This window comes from Solanum verrucosum, unplaced genomic scaffold, assembly GCF_900185275.1.
Source record: "Solanum verrucosum unplaced genomic scaffold, falcon-dt-bn FXZP01000270.1, whole genome shotgun sequence".
Taxonomy (NCBI): Eukaryota; Viridiplantae; Streptophyta; class Magnoliopsida; order Solanales; family Solanaceae; genus Solanum; species Solanum verrucosum.
The window spans coordinates 215404-231439 of record NW_026020035.1 but is presented as its reverse complement, the minus strand read 5'-3'; the positions used below and the strand labels follow the sequence as shown (position 1 = coordinate 231439).

The following is a 16036-nucleotide window of genomic DNA, read 5'->3' as shown; positions in this document are numbered from 1 at the left end:
ACACCCTTTTGCTAACCAATTAAGGTTATATTATTGGTATCTATATAGAGAATTACAGACTAAAATCGACTGGCTTAAGATAAAAGAGGCATTAAGTCTATATCTAGAAATATTAGAAACTAGAGACCTAACAGACAAACTTTGTAATCAAGGGGGTTTATATACATCAAATCGACCAACCTTAGTCAACCCAAAATTATTAAGTGCTTTGAAGTGGGAACTACATAGTATAAATAGTAATATCCAACACACTAATAGACGCATAGAGGTCCAAAGGAATTATATTTGTAATTTAAATTTCCCTTTAGGATAAGTAACTTAGTACATACCTATAATACAAGTAATAGAGTATATGTCATCTAGAATATATAAGAAAAGATTTAGGCCATACGAAAACAGATTATAATTGACCAAGAATATCATTGGTATTTATTGAGAATAAGACAGAACTATAAAGATATATACGATTTTCTAATAGAACAAAGACAACTATATTTCGAACAATTAAGGTTATTTTTAGATTTATTAACATCCTCACAAATTTTGAACATATGCCAGGAAATAAAACAAATAGATTTACAAATACCAACTATAGGAGCTAGAGTTTATCACTACATAAAGGAAATTAGAATAGAAACACAAGATTGCAAAAACAGAACTCTATATTTAGCATAATAGGAAGTATTAAGAGGTTAGAATACTTAGATTTAGAAATAGTTTTAGAAAAGAAATATCGAAGACTAAAATTTGGATCATTACTTAAGTGTAATTTCGCAGAAGGAGACCATATTCTACATAGTGAGAATCAACATTTAAATACTATTACAGATTTAATTATAAATTTAGCAGATAATAGTCAGTCCAAAGACGATAGACTTTTAAAGATAATAGAGACCATCGAAAACCTGCAGCATAAACAAAACAAATCATTAGAAAGGATAGAAAAAACTTTGATTTTCTAAAAAACCAATAAATAGATATAGTCTCTAAGGTACAAACATAGTAGCAATAGAATAACTGATAACAATCGATAGAAACAATACATAATCAACTAGAAAACCTTTATAAAGAAACAAAGAAATTAAGAAAGATTAGGAAAGCTTAAGACTTAACCCTTTCATGAACAATTTCTTTTATAAGGAAGTTTTTAGAAAACAGCACAATTTCAAGCTAACCCTGAAGGATTATCAGATATACACCACCAGGCAAAACAGACCTAATAAGTGTAAAACAAAACAATCTAATAATTTTTGCGTTATTAGAATTAAATAAAAACCTAGAAGACCAATAACGAAATAAATAAAAATTAGATAGTCTACTAGAAACAAAAGTCCCTACTAAAGAAATAAGCAAGAAAACGATATACAAGCCCTAATAGAACAGCTCAAAAGAACGGAAATCACACCTCAAAGGATAGACTTACAAGAAAAGAAAAACCATGGACAATTTTTCAAACAGGAATAGAAACTCCAAGAAAGACAAAGGACCAGTTTCTCTCAAGGTAGATTAGGTAATAATATGTTAGCTAGAATAATGAATAATTCATCTTGACCTAGTAGTAGTCATCAGTTGGATGAACTTATAGATGTAGATAGAGACATAGAAATATTCAAACAAAATAAATTAAAAATCTTAAATCCACAAGTTCTTTACAATACCGGTTTCTTTTCATCAACAACACATCTATACAGACACTATAGTGAGAACAATTAGTGTATCTGAAAATGATAGTGAAAGTATAAATTTAATTAGTAAAGAATCTATGCAAGAATACAGAAAAGACGAATGAATCTCATGCACATGGGATTGGTAGTAATTGGGCTCAAAGGCTTAGCTAGAAAAAATCTAGGTACCAAAGTATTGATTACTTTGTACGATAGCAGATGGTCCGAATCTAAAGATCAATAATAGGTTTAACAGAAGTAGACATGAGTAATAATGGAGGAATTTTTTACTGTAGTCCAGATTTTATGATAAATTCAAAAGAATTTGGAAAATACATAAAATAGGCATACAGACCAAAGGCTACAAAGAAATGAACTGTGGAAACAATCTTTTAGTTTTGTGTTGGCTTTATAGGAAAATTAGCCACCAACAACAGTTCAAGGTTTAAAATAAAGATAGACGATGCAGTAGGAATAATGGGAAATAAAGGAATAAATTAATGAACCTTTTAAAAATAAATTCAGAAGAATATGCAGGAAGAGAATAGAATTTAGAAAAATTCTGTAAAAAAGAAGTATTACGACCAAACGACCACCTCACATACACTAATAATAAAGGAGAGACATCAATTAGATTCACTGATTATAAATATACAGATCAAACGAAATAGAAGAAGATTTGAAAGATAATGAATCAACCATTAATATGGAAAGTATGAATATTCAAAATATAAATGAAGAAGACTACGAAGTAGATTTATCGATAGCAAAGGCTAAAAAAGTACATCAAGAAAATAAAACAACTTTGTTTAAATGTAAAGGTTGTAAATTAGGAAAAATAGATATATTTACAGTAGAAAAACACTTTAAAGAATGCCATTTTAGAATGGACAATTATGGTATAGACAAAAGGAACGAAAAGAAGAAGCCCAAGAAGAAAGCGATGACGAAAAACACGCATTCTAAAAGAATTCATGGAAACCGCTTCTTCTAGTTCAAGTCCCTTCTAGAAGACAACCCCCATAACGCCAGTAGAATATACTATAGGTAATTTACCACGTCACAAGGTATATAGGCAAGACCCGGCAACAGAACCAGAAATGGTGAGACCAATAGGATAAGAATGCCAATAGAAGCCCCTATCAAACTTCAAGACGGAGGAGATAGAGGAAAAATATTAAATATAGCAGCTCATGACCCTCAATTATGGAACTCAGTAATTGACATATGGAAAGGAATAGTGGTGGCAGATTACATACATCATTATAGTGAAGCATATATATATAATTTAACTACACATCAACAGAAGTTTAATTTAATAAATTTAATTTATCGATCAAGTCAATTTTATAAATTTAATTATATAACTCCTAATTATATAAATTTAATTTTATTGATCAACAAAAGTTTATCAATATCAAAAAAATAAAATAAATATATATATATATATATATATATATATATATATATATATATATATATATATATATATATACATATATATATAATTTAACTACACATCATCATAAGTTTAATTTAATAAATTTAATTTATCGATCAAGGTCCTTTTAGAAATTTAAATTATATAACTCCTAATTATATAAATTTAATTTTATTGATCAACAAAAGTTTATCATTATCAAATTTAATATATAAATCTCCTTGAATTGATCCTCGGTATTTCTTTAATTGATAATGTATTTCATATCTAAACCACTAGTATATAAGACTTGATTTGTTAAACTACTCGAGGAGTATATAATTAATCAACATATTTCATACTCCGATAAGATATCGTTTACATGTCATCATAATTAGGAGGTGATCACTACACTTAACATCCATTCAATTAGATCGAACGTATATAATAATACTATCTCGCATTTCATACTCGAATGAATTATATGTTAGCTCTTCACCTCTACATCATGACATGAGATATTAAGTTCATGATTAGACGACGGACTGATAGAATTTGTACATTACTCTAGAAATATAAGTATAAGTATCTCCTAATTCATATCAACGTAGTTTCATACTCTAAATATGGATTATAGATATTTTTTTATTTATTCCACGAATTCTAACTTTTTATTTATAAAAGTATACAAAATTGTTACACTTTTTGAACAATTAATTGTAGGTGTAAAATGAAATTTTAGTATTATGCACAATAGCAAAATTATGAGTATTAATAGGAATATTTTAAACAAACCGACCTCCGGATGTCGCTTTTATTGAAAGTAATTAGATTTAATAAAAAATACCAACGTCATGAGGTCGGTATCACATTAAATTTTAAGATAAATAAAGGTAATCATGTTAATTAAATAATATTGACATCGGGAGGTTGGTATTTTATATTAAATTATTTTTTAACTTGAATAAAACCGTCATTCGGAGGACAATTTATTTAAAGTTAATTGAAAATATTAATTTATTACATAACACAAAATCGTCCTCTGGAAGATGATTTAAATAAAATTAAATCAAAATAGAAAATAATACCGACATCAAGAGGTCGATTTTTATTGTAATTCATTTTCTGGGAAAAATTCCGACCTCTTGAGGTCGGAATTTGGTTTACCCCGCAAACCGCAAACCGACCTCCGGATATCACTTTTAAAAGTAATTAGATGAAATAAAAATACCGATCTCCGGATGTCGCTTTAATTAATAGTAGAAATAAAAATACCGACCTCATGAGGTCGGTATTTTATTTACTTACTCCCTCCGCTTCAAAAAGAATGGTCTGGTTTGACTTCGCACGGAGTTTAAGAAATTAAAGAAGACTTTTGAATCTTGTGGTCCTAAATTAAAGTTATGTCAAATGTACAAAATTGCCCTTAATCTTGTGGTCTTAAACATGCCACGTGGAAAGCTAAAAGTAAAATGTTACCAAAAAAGAAAAGAGGTCATTTTTTTTTAAACTGACTAAAAAGAAAATGAGGTCATTCTTTGTGAAATGGAGGGAGTACTATTTAATTTTTACCGACATTCGGAAGTCGGTATTATGAAATATTTAATTGAGAAAAATTCCGACCTCAGGAGGTCGGAATTTTTAATGAATTACAATAAAAACCGACCGCTTGATGTCGGTATTATTTTCTCAATTAAATATAAAAAATACCGACCTCATGAGGTCGGTATTTTATATTAATTTATTTTTACTATTTAATTTTACCGACATACGGAAGTCGGTATTATAATTTTTTTAGTTTTTTATTTTACACAAAACCTATTGAGAAAAAATAATTTAATACCGACATCAAGAGGTCGGTTTTTATTGTAATTCATTTTTTCCGGGAAAAAATCCAATCTCTAGAGGTCGGAATTTGTTTTTCCCGCTTTCCACAAACCGACCTCCAGATGTCGCTTTTTAAAGTAAGTAGATGAAATAAAAATACCGACCTCCGGATGTCGCTTTAATTAATAGTAATTAGATGAAATAAAAATACCGACCTCATGAGGTCGGTATTTTAATTACATACTACCGACATTCGGAAGTCAGTATTATAAAATATTTAATTGAGAAAAAATTCCGACCTCAGGAGGTCGGAATTTTTAATGAATTACAATAAAAACCGACCTCTTGATGTCGGTATTATTTTCTCAATTAAATATAAAAAATACCAACCTCACGAGGTTGGTATTTTTATTGTAATTCATTTTTTTCGGGAAAAATTCCGACTTCCAGAGGTCGGAATTTGGTTTTCCCTCTTTATTTTGCATAAAAACCGACTACTTGTAAATACCGACCTCCATTTGAGGTCGAAAATTTGTAGGTCGGTATTCACTGTTTTTTTAGTAGTGCTCAAAGTGCCTTAAACAAAGCCATTTGAATACAAAAACAATAATTGCTATTATAAGAAAATTCAATGATAGTTAGTTCATCATCCTAATTACCTTTAAAGTCAATGACACAAGCTCTCAACATATCCTCAATAGTCATAATTGTGCGCTTTGTTTGACCATCGATGTAAAATCTCAAATTTGAAAAAGAAGGAAAATAATTTTTTTAGGTTGCAGGCTGTGTCTACGGTTTCCACCTACGGACCATAGTAGCTTTTACAAGCCGTAGATGGCAACCGTAGGAAGGGGAAATAATTTTCTAAATATCAAGTCTCAGTACTTCTTTGAATGCTCACCAGTATGGTCCGTCAACTGATCTACGAGTCGTAGCTAGGTCTCGTAGGTAGCTTTCAGGCATAGTAAAATTTTAAGGCCAAAGGTTGGTACGGTTGATGTCTACGGTTCGTAGATGGGTCTACAAGTTGTAGATTGTGTTCGTCAAAATTGGGTAAGTTTTATGGTCTAGTACTTGGTCTACGATTGACTAGTACAGATCGTTATTTATTAATTTCTTTCTTTTATTTTTGTTCTATTTTTTTTTTCATTTTAATGTATTTTTTATTTTTATTAATTTAAATTGTTTTGATTTATTAATCTAATATTTTTTAATTTTTTTTTATATCATTTATATATCATTTCCTTCTTATTCTCAACCTTTACTTCATGTGATTCCATGCAATTTTTTGTATCTTCTAAAAAATTCATTAGTATAATTTTGTTAGTATTCTAATTTTTAAATTAAAGTAGAATTCATTGTTGAATAAAGTTATGAACTTACGCTTTCCTTTTCTTTTAAATTATATTTATGTATTTTATGTTGAAATGTGGCATAAGAGTATTATGTTAAATTTTTTGTTTTGAATTTAGAACTTATGCTATATTTTCAATCTCATTTGTTTTAGGAGTATTGACTCGATATTTTACATTATAAGCTAATTTTTAAGTTAGACTTGATAGATTCTTTTTGTCAAATGTTTTATGATTTTATGATATTATATTTATAATATTAATCTTTTGTCAAACATGCATTTCATGATATTCATAGAAATAATGTACTTTTAGTTTTTATGAGTAATTTAATTAAAATATACTAAATTGAAAAATATAAATCAATTTTTTCTTGTAATATTAGTTAAAAACATATGTTTATTAATTAATATATTTTCAAGAGACAATATATATCTTAAATATTTAACTTAATATCATTTATAAAGATCCTTATTTGTCTGATATAATTTTTTAATTTTAAATAATTAAATTTTATTTTTAAAATTCAATATAACCTTATGATTACACTTGTGCAACCAAACAGTATACTTGTAATTACATTATGACAAACAAACAAACGGGTCAATATAATTACTAGATTGTATAATTACTAGACTGATAATTAGTACCCTAGTAATTACACCAATTCCAATTCTCCGGCTTTCCAAACATAGCCTAAATAATGTTGTTTTGTTCTAAATTGGACACTTAGCTTGTACGGCAAAATGGGGTGACTCGAAAGGGAAGTCTTATTTTATTCCTTAATCATCAATCGAAAGCACTCTGAAAATGAAACAACACATGGCATAAATTCATGGTTGTTGCTGTTTTGATGAGTGAAATAGCGATGGGTTTCTGTTGGTCATCTTTACTTTTAAGTCTTGTTGTTGTTGTAGTTCATATTTGTGATTTGGGTTATGCAGATTCATATGTTTCTGCAATTGGCGACCCTGGAATGAAAAACCCAAATTCAAGATTTGCATTTGAAGCTTGGAATTTCTGCAATGAAGTTGGAAGTGAGGCTCCCCGTATGGGCAGCCCCAGGCTTGCTGACTGTGCTGATCTTCACTGTTCTACTTCTCTCACAGGTTTTACACTAGTTATTTTATTGTTAGTTATATTGCACAACTGATAACAGAAACATAAAAAAGTTATAATTCAATTCAATTTTGAAATAAGGTAGTTTGCAAAATTTAATAATTTACTGAGATCCCAAAATCAATAACTTTGAAACAAAAAAGTGAAGCATAAATTAATTGGAATAAACTTGCATTTGGGAAATTGTAGAATTATTAATCTTGATATTATTTTTCATTTAGTGCCTAAGCGAGTTGATTCAAGCATGTTGATGTCGATTCATATGGTATTAAAGAACTCCTAATCATGATGTTGTCGTGGTGGAGAATGGTAATATTAACATGTATAAATATCATACGAGTCTGCAATTGATTGAAAAAGATATTGGAAAGACAAAAATACCCATTAAAAAAGATGTTGAAAGGAAAAATCTTGAATTTGTAGTCTACTCTGGAAAGATTTATTCAGCACAACACCATGAACTTGTATGAGGTTGATGTTGTGTTATGTTATGAAGTTGGTTCTTGGTTTACTAGTTTGATAGCATGAATGATACATAAGTTGATACGAAAGTTGGTTTAATTATATTTTCTGATTTAGTAGTTTATACATAATAGATAGAGTTGAGGGGCTTTTGGAGTTGACACTGAACACATGGTATTTCTTTAATATCAAGACTACAACAATTGACATAACTGAATCCTGATCTTTAACAGTTTGTTTGTTGCACCCTGAGAGCTACAACTGTGAGTTTCTTCATCATTGTGTTTCGAGTTACTGTGGGAATTTCCAAAACTTGTCAAGGTTACTACTGAGTTGGCTGAAAGATTGGTGAATTTATGGGTTATTCTAGCTTGATGTGTCTAGAGCTAGATGGAGAAGGAGGAAATAAAATTTTAACCATTGGATCTGTAATTTATAGGAAGATGGAAAATTTATTCCTGCGCATATCTGACTAAAAGACTGCAGGAGCCATGAGGAGCGATCCAGTGCCACAAATTATGGAGGAAATACAATTCAATAATTGAATTTCTCTGTTGTGGTGGCATTTTGTAGTAAAACAGATTTTGATACTATTTAACCAAATTGGGATGAGCATTTTGCTGCAATTTCAATTGTCATACTTCAGACTGATCAAAAAAGAAGTTGTGACTCATCAGAGTTCAAGAAGCTTTCATACTTCTCTAAGCTGTTACTAATTGGCATAAGTCATAACTCCATCGTTGCTGTCAGTTGACTGCCATTGTGGTTGAAAGGAACCTGAACCTGATTTTGTTTCCCTTATCCACTAACCATCATTATGACTATGTTCAACGTTAACTGTCGAATTTTCCTTTGAAGCTCTATCCTTCTCTGATTCCTTTTATTTTCCCTTTTCTAAATGTAGTTGTTTGGTTATACAATTTGATTCCCAAGGTGATGAAAAAGCAGAAAGATTTGATAGGATATTGTTTGAATTTTGATGAACTCAATTACATGAATCATAGACATAATGCCTTGAGTAAATGTTAGCATTGAACAACTTTATGATCTGCCCACCTCTTATTGGTTTACTTTTATGGTGAGGTCACCAAGATATTCCGGGCGGTCCGCTTCCTCGAAAACGGAGCACTTGTAAAGTACACCACAAAGTGACGGAAGTAGACAATAGATTAGGAGTTGGAGATAAAATTCCAGATGGGAGCCATAATGCTGATATGAATCCTGATCTTTATGCTGTGGAAAAGGAGTGTTACCTTGGTTCACTTTGTGAAGTGCATGATTCTGGTGACCCATGGTATTATTGGATGATAATGCTTAAAAATGGAAATTTTGACAAGACGACGACTCTTTGTCCTGAAAATGGTAGGAAAGTTTCTAAGATAGTGACTGGTAGAACTTTTCCATGTTTTGGTGAGGGCTGCATGAATCAGCCACTTGTCTACCATAACTACTCAAGGATAGTCGATAGGGAGCATTCATCCTTGATCGGAGGCTTCTATGGAACATATGACCTTGATGCCAATTTAACTGCCGGTGTAGATGGAAAATCTTTTTTCTCAGTTTCATGGCGGAAGAATTTAAGCACAGGTAGTTGGATTATCTCAAATAAATTGACGACATCATCCAAGTATCCATGGCTTATGTTGTATCTAAGATCAGATGCAGCAAAAGGGTTTAATGGAGGATATCACTACAGTGGCCGTGGAATTATGAAAAAGGTTTGTGACAACAACTTTGTTCCCTATGAAAGCTCTTACTCAATAAATGTGCAAATTTATTCATATAAAAAATATAACGTGCTAAATTTACTAAATAAAGGAACTGAATATTCCTGTTGTTCACCCTCGAGATAAAGAATTACATCTTTTCTTCCCTATTTTTCTTGGTTGGTCCTATTTACCTCTTGGATATGAAAATAGTGACATCATTTCATTTTTTTGATGAATAAATGTAGGATTTTACTGGTATAAAAAGTTGGAACTAAGGCCACTAGGGCTTTGGTGTGCGGTTAGGTGCACATCATGGGTTTGAATCTTTCCTCCACTAACAAAAACCCTGGTATCTAAATAGAGAAGTGTGTTTGTGTGTGTGTGTGTGTGTGGTGGTGATGGGGGGGGGGGGGAGTCCATTATCCAATGAAATTTGAACCATGCGCCACTAGTAAATGGGGATTTCTTGGTTTTCAAAAAAAAAAAATTAAAAAAGATTGTGAACCAAGTGTATTATGTATATAGTGATTTTGTTTCATCATCATGAATGATTCTTGTAGACAGGGTACCAGAGTCTCATGCTGTGATGTTTTATCACTTTCAGATAGAATAAGAGCTGTGAGTTAATATTTAAGCAATTTCTGCTTTCTTTTCCCTTGCAGCTTCCGGAGTCACCAAATTTCAAGGTGAAGTTGACACTTGAAGTTATACAAGGAGGAGGCTCGAATAGCCAGTTTTATCTTCTCGACATAGGAAGCTGCTGGAAAAATAGTGGAGAGCCATGTGATGGAGATGTTTTAACAGATGTGACCAGATACAGTGAGATGATCATCAATCCAGCAACGACAAGTTGGTGTCGTCCTGATAACCTCGTGTCCTGTCCACCCTACCACATTAGCCCTAATGGGGAGATAATATACAGAAATGATACTTCTCGGTTCCCATACTCTGCTTATCATCTATATTGTGCTCCTGGAAATGCAAACTATTTAGAGAAACCATATGATATCTGTGATCCATACAGCAATCCACAAGCTCAAGAACTGATACAAATCCTGCCACATCCTGAGTGGGCTGTGCATGGTTATCCTTCAAAACATGGAGAGGGGTGGATTGGTGATGCTAGGAGTTGGGAGCTTGATGTAGGAACATTATCTAATCGGTTATACTTTTACCAGGTAACCTTAATTCTTGCATAATCTAGCTTGTAAATTCTGCAGAAGGGATGTCGTTTTCTTCGTGTTGCTTCTGATTTTGTCCAGTGCTTTCACTTAGTAGGTGCCGTGGATCTAACATGGATGATATATTTGGTTACTTGTGTTGCTTATATCCAATGTTTTTGGAGCTTTAACAGTTTTCTACTTTGATTTTGACTCTGTAAAACTAGGAACGTAAGATTCAAGCATAAAAGGTTTTTCATGATCAAAATGGTTCTACTGTACTTAATTTTTCAGAAAGTTATTAAGCTACAAGGATGTGAGACAGCTTAATGCTTGATAACAAGAAAGCATGTATTCAGATTTCCATTTCCTTTGAGCTTTAGAATGCATTTCATTTTGTACTTGTGAGCTAATACGTCAATCCTGCCTTTAGTTTTGAGCTTGCTTCTCTTTATGGGGAGGTCAACTTTGCTTAAAATGACCCCATTCAATAGATGCATACAAAGGCGGAAACAAGATTTGAACTTGTTGGGTTCAACTTTTATATTCTCACCACTGAACCCATTGCACATTTGCAATCACGGGTTTGGAACTAAATATTTGTTGAAGTGTCAGTGCTTTGTTTCACACATACACTTAATATATATACTTATAATAAATTAATACACACACTATGTGGAAAGTATATTGGGTTCAGTTGAGCCCTTTTAAATTATATTGCATCTACCTCTATAGATTAAGCAGATATAGACTGCTGCAGTACTCAGGTAGATGGTCTATTCTGGATATACCTAAACGACTAATTCGTAGTGACCTTACTTATACAGGATCCAGGAACCAAACCAGCAAAGCGTGTGTGGTCTTCACTTAATGTTGGTACGGAAATATATGTTAGCAGCCAAGGGGCCACTGCTGAATGGACTGTCAGTGATTTCGATGTATTCATTCCTGAAGATTATGAAGGTGATGTTAGGGCAGTTCTGTACCTGTTGTATGTTCCTTGTCCATACAATACAATACAGTACAATGGGTAACACTTTTTTGCTTATTTGTATATATACACACATTTTAAATTTTAATAAGTTTGTTTAGTTTATTTTTCTATCGAGATCATTAATTTGATCAAATGAGTCATGTTATTAGTTTGTGTTATAAAGAGTAAATCAGAAAAGAGAAATTATGGAACAAGACAAAAATGTCAACATATTTATGGAAAACGAACTATAGTTTAAAAGAATCCCTATAGGTTGTTTTTATAGCAAACTCTCTCTCTCCTTGCCAATAAGAAGAAATTTATTCGAATGTATTATGTATCAATTGTATTCAATTATATATAGGTGAGAGATTTATATCAATTGTATTCGTAAAACTATGTTTGTATTTTTGTATCTACTATATCTGTATTCATATGAATACAATATGCATTCATCTTCTCTGTCAAATGTATTATGTATCAATTGTATCTAATCAAAGAAATGATGAATACATTTATTTGTATTCATAGCATTTCGAATACAATTGATACAAAATAATTATGCATTAAGGGTGTGTTTTGTATGAAGAAAAATGTTTCCTTGGAAAACAAGTGGTTTCTAACTTATTTTCTCATGTTTGGTTGGTGAGAGAAAATATATTCTGGAAAATACTTTTTTAATGTTTGGTTGGTGAATGAAAATATTTTTTCAGAAAATATCTTTTATTTTTGGCTTGAGACTAAAAAAAATTCTTTAGGAAAATAATTTCTGATCAACCTCGATAATTGATATAGAATGCGATCGTGCTGGGGGGGGGGGGTTTAGGTTTGCAGGTTTTAGGGGTGGCGTAAAAATGATTTTTTTTTAAATTTGAAATTTTTCCAAATATTTTTCTTTTTGAATCTTTTTAAAAGAAAAATTTCAAAAAAATAATATTTTTTTTGAATGGGGAGGGTCGGGTACAGGGATGTGATAGGTAGGAAAGAAAATAAAAATGAAGTAGTATTTTGGAAACGTGTTTTCCTTAATTTTGGAAGGGAAGTCATTTTTCTTAAATTTGAGAAAAATGGTTAATTGGAAACATTTTCCAAACATTTAAGACAATCCAAACATGGGAAAATTAGAAAACATTGTCTCTCATACCAAGCACACCCTAATATGGACACATAATATTATGCAAAATAAATACAATATAATCTCTTTCCTCCCTCACATGATCTCGCTCGCTTCTCTCCTCCTAATTAATATGTATTCATTTGATACAAATCAGTTTGCATTTGTATTTTTCTCTCCAAAATCCACAAAAAATAATACAAGAATACAAATGCGTAGCAAACCAAAGTGTAGCTGCGAATTATAATTAGTGAAATTGTAGCTATTGAGTCTTATTTAAGTCAAATGTTTATTGATTTTGAAAATTTCCCATTAGAAAAATGTAGTTTACTAGAAAATAGAATAGAAAATTAGAAAATATCTTAGACCACATAATTCACTATAGGTCCTTAAGGAATTTAATTCTCTCACTACTGTACCTGAGGTTATGGAAACTCTCTCCTAAGATGAAACAAATATATTTGTTAAAAAAGTAATAGTATCTCAAACTTTAATAATTCAGCGAACCCAAAAGTCAACAACTAATAATATGAAAACTTGATATTTAATTATAAAAATATATACTATAGAAAAATTAAATTCGATGAAGAAATTGAGGAGAAACTTCACTATTTATAGTTAATGATCTGAGTTGAAGAGCTGCAAACTCACCCGTTCATAACATTATGGTGCATGTTGAGAAAAAAATGTACGGTTGAAAGGAAAATGTCCTTTTTAAATATATATTTTTCGCAAATTTTAAATTAATTGTGTGAATAATTAACGAATAAATTATGTGAATTAATTAATAAATAAAGTTTCATGAATTAATATTAATATCAGGAAAAAAATTAATTAATGAGAATGATAAATAAATTGTCTAAAAAAATTATCGATCAATCACATCATTGCAAAGTTAGAGAAATCTATAAACAAAAATAAAAAACGAAAATCTTTTTTTTTGGAAATTCTTCATTCCTGGAAGAGGAAGAAGCAGATCGGACAAAGAGCCAAAGTGAGCGAGCGACAATGGTGTGAGGGAAGATCCTCTTCTAAGCTCTTTAGCAGCTAGAAAGAGTATTTCTTAGTAGACTCACAAAAGATCTCTTCTTCACCACCAATGAGGAAAATGAACTTTATGTTCCCTTTATTTTTCAGTTCACACACTCTTTTCTCTTAAAGCTTACCCTTAAAGAAACCTAACAAGCCCCATGAATGGAGAATGACTATGTTGTTAAAACATATGCATGAAAAACTGTGTGATTCGTAAGTAAGAATTAATTGTCTTAGGACAAAAAGGTTTTCCCTTTGAACTTCCATAGTGAACATATATCAGATATGCTCACTCAATCGGTAGATTTGATATTTCTGAACTGTCGAGATTTGGTGACTACCTAGACAACATAAGTTACACAATTAACCCTCTAAGGGTCGGTTGGTAGAAGTATTAGGAGAAGTAGTCCATGTATTATGTATGTATTATTTAGTACTATGTTGTTAGGAATATAACTAATCCATGGATTAGTTATACACCCTACATGGTATTATAAGATGTGTTACTAAGACCTTCCATTTTGTATTAGTAATACATAGGATTTAATACCTTGGATTAATGTATCTAAAGAAAAAAATATCCCTCAAATTATTTTAATCATTTTGATTATTTTCTTGATTTTATGTTTTAGATTAGTACTAGTAAATTTATTTAAATAAATTAGCTTACAAATTTTATTATTAGAGAGTTGTTTGTTGCTAAATAAATTCAATACAAAATCAATACAATATTTGAATTGTGAGTCGTTTAACATTTACTAATGAAAGGCAAATAATGATTCATGTTCTCATGGGAATGCCTTATGGCTGGTAAAAATATAATATTTTTTTCGATATAGATGTTGTATTTTAATTATTTCTATTTTGAACAATTATAAAATTGCATACATATAGATGGTTTATTCGATTTTACTATTGTTTACCATCTTTTTTATTTTAAAGTAGACGTTTATCTTTTTTAAATTGAAATTTATCGTTTTGTGAGTGACCAATTTATTAAGATGAAAATGATTTACCCTCAAATAATTCAAGTGCAAAAATAACAAATATGGCAACAAAATTGTTCTTCTCCTAGCTAGTTAGAAGGCCATAAAAAATAATATTGTCCGACAATTATCTATCTTGACCCGATTACATGAAATAAGAAAATCTCATAAAATTGAAGGTATAATTGGGAAGAAGTTTTTTGTAGAGTTTTAATCCAAACACAAGATGAGGGTGGGAAGCAATGAACCAAACACTTGATAAAATAAACTATGCATTACTAATCTTTGCACTACTTAGGTAACATCTCGAAAATTAGAAAGTCGAGTTGGAAAGATTAGTAATAAAAAAATTCACTGATGTTGTCATCTACGATCCTATCTATTGACAGTAGGATGTCCTATGGGCCGTAGGAAGGAAGTCGTAGACCTGAAGTTGAGTCTTTTGGAATTTTAAGTTTTTGAAGTCTGACTTGCGACTTGACAGGACGAACTGTAGGAATTGAATGAACCGTAGATGACATTCGTAAGAAGGATTTTAGAGGATTGAATTAGATCTCGGTCTACACAAGAGAACAATAGGTCGTAGAAAGTTTGGTGGAACGTAGATGGGTTTCGTAAAATGTTTCTACACTTAGTGAAATTTTGACTCAAAGTTGAGGACTATTGATGGTCTACAGACCGTAGAAAGGTCGACGACTTCGTAAAAGTGTTTCGTGGATGTTGGACAAATTATGGGTTTCTGAAGTTTGGTCACAGTTGACCAGTACGGACCTTAGAAACTTCTATGAACCGTAAGTCCAACCCGTAGGGACTGTTCGACATTTATTGAATAAGGAAGGGTTTCATATGCATTTAATACCTATTACTATGTTTTTTACTCTAATTCTAAGTCATATAACTACCCTTCTATTCCGAATCTACCCAAACCCTCTCATATTTACTATATTTTACTATATTTTAGCTTGGTCATGCATATCTATTTTCTATAATGTCCCCTTTATGATCATGTTTCATTATTATGCATATCCTCATACTTAGTACATTATATGTACTAATGCATACTTGTGCCTAAATTATTTAATAATATAGGATTCGATGCTTTCTCTCCTTCCGCTCGTGGCTAGATACATATTGTTACCTATTGCTTTGGACTGGTGAGTCCTCATACTCCGAGGAGAGACCATGAAGACTTACTTTTGATGTCATTTACTTTTGAGA

The 16036-nt window shown here is 31.0% G+C and overlaps 1 protein-coding gene across 1 annotated transcript; it reads left to right on the top strand.

Annotated features, from left to right (window-relative positions):
• The first annotated feature begins 7033 nt into the window (after nucleotides 1–7033).
• Nucleotides 7034–11747, top strand: LOC125821625 (uncharacterized). The gene is made up of 4 exons (XM_049501039.1): nucleotides 7034–7372; nucleotides 8928–9562; nucleotides 10216–10731; nucleotides 11541–11747. Exons 1-4 carry the CDS (start codon nucleotides 7099–7101, stop codon nucleotides 11745–11747), a joined length of 1632 nt encoding a protein of 543 aa, XP_049356996.1. The 5' UTR covers nucleotides 7034–7098.
• Nucleotides 11748–16036: the final 4289 nt, after the last annotated feature.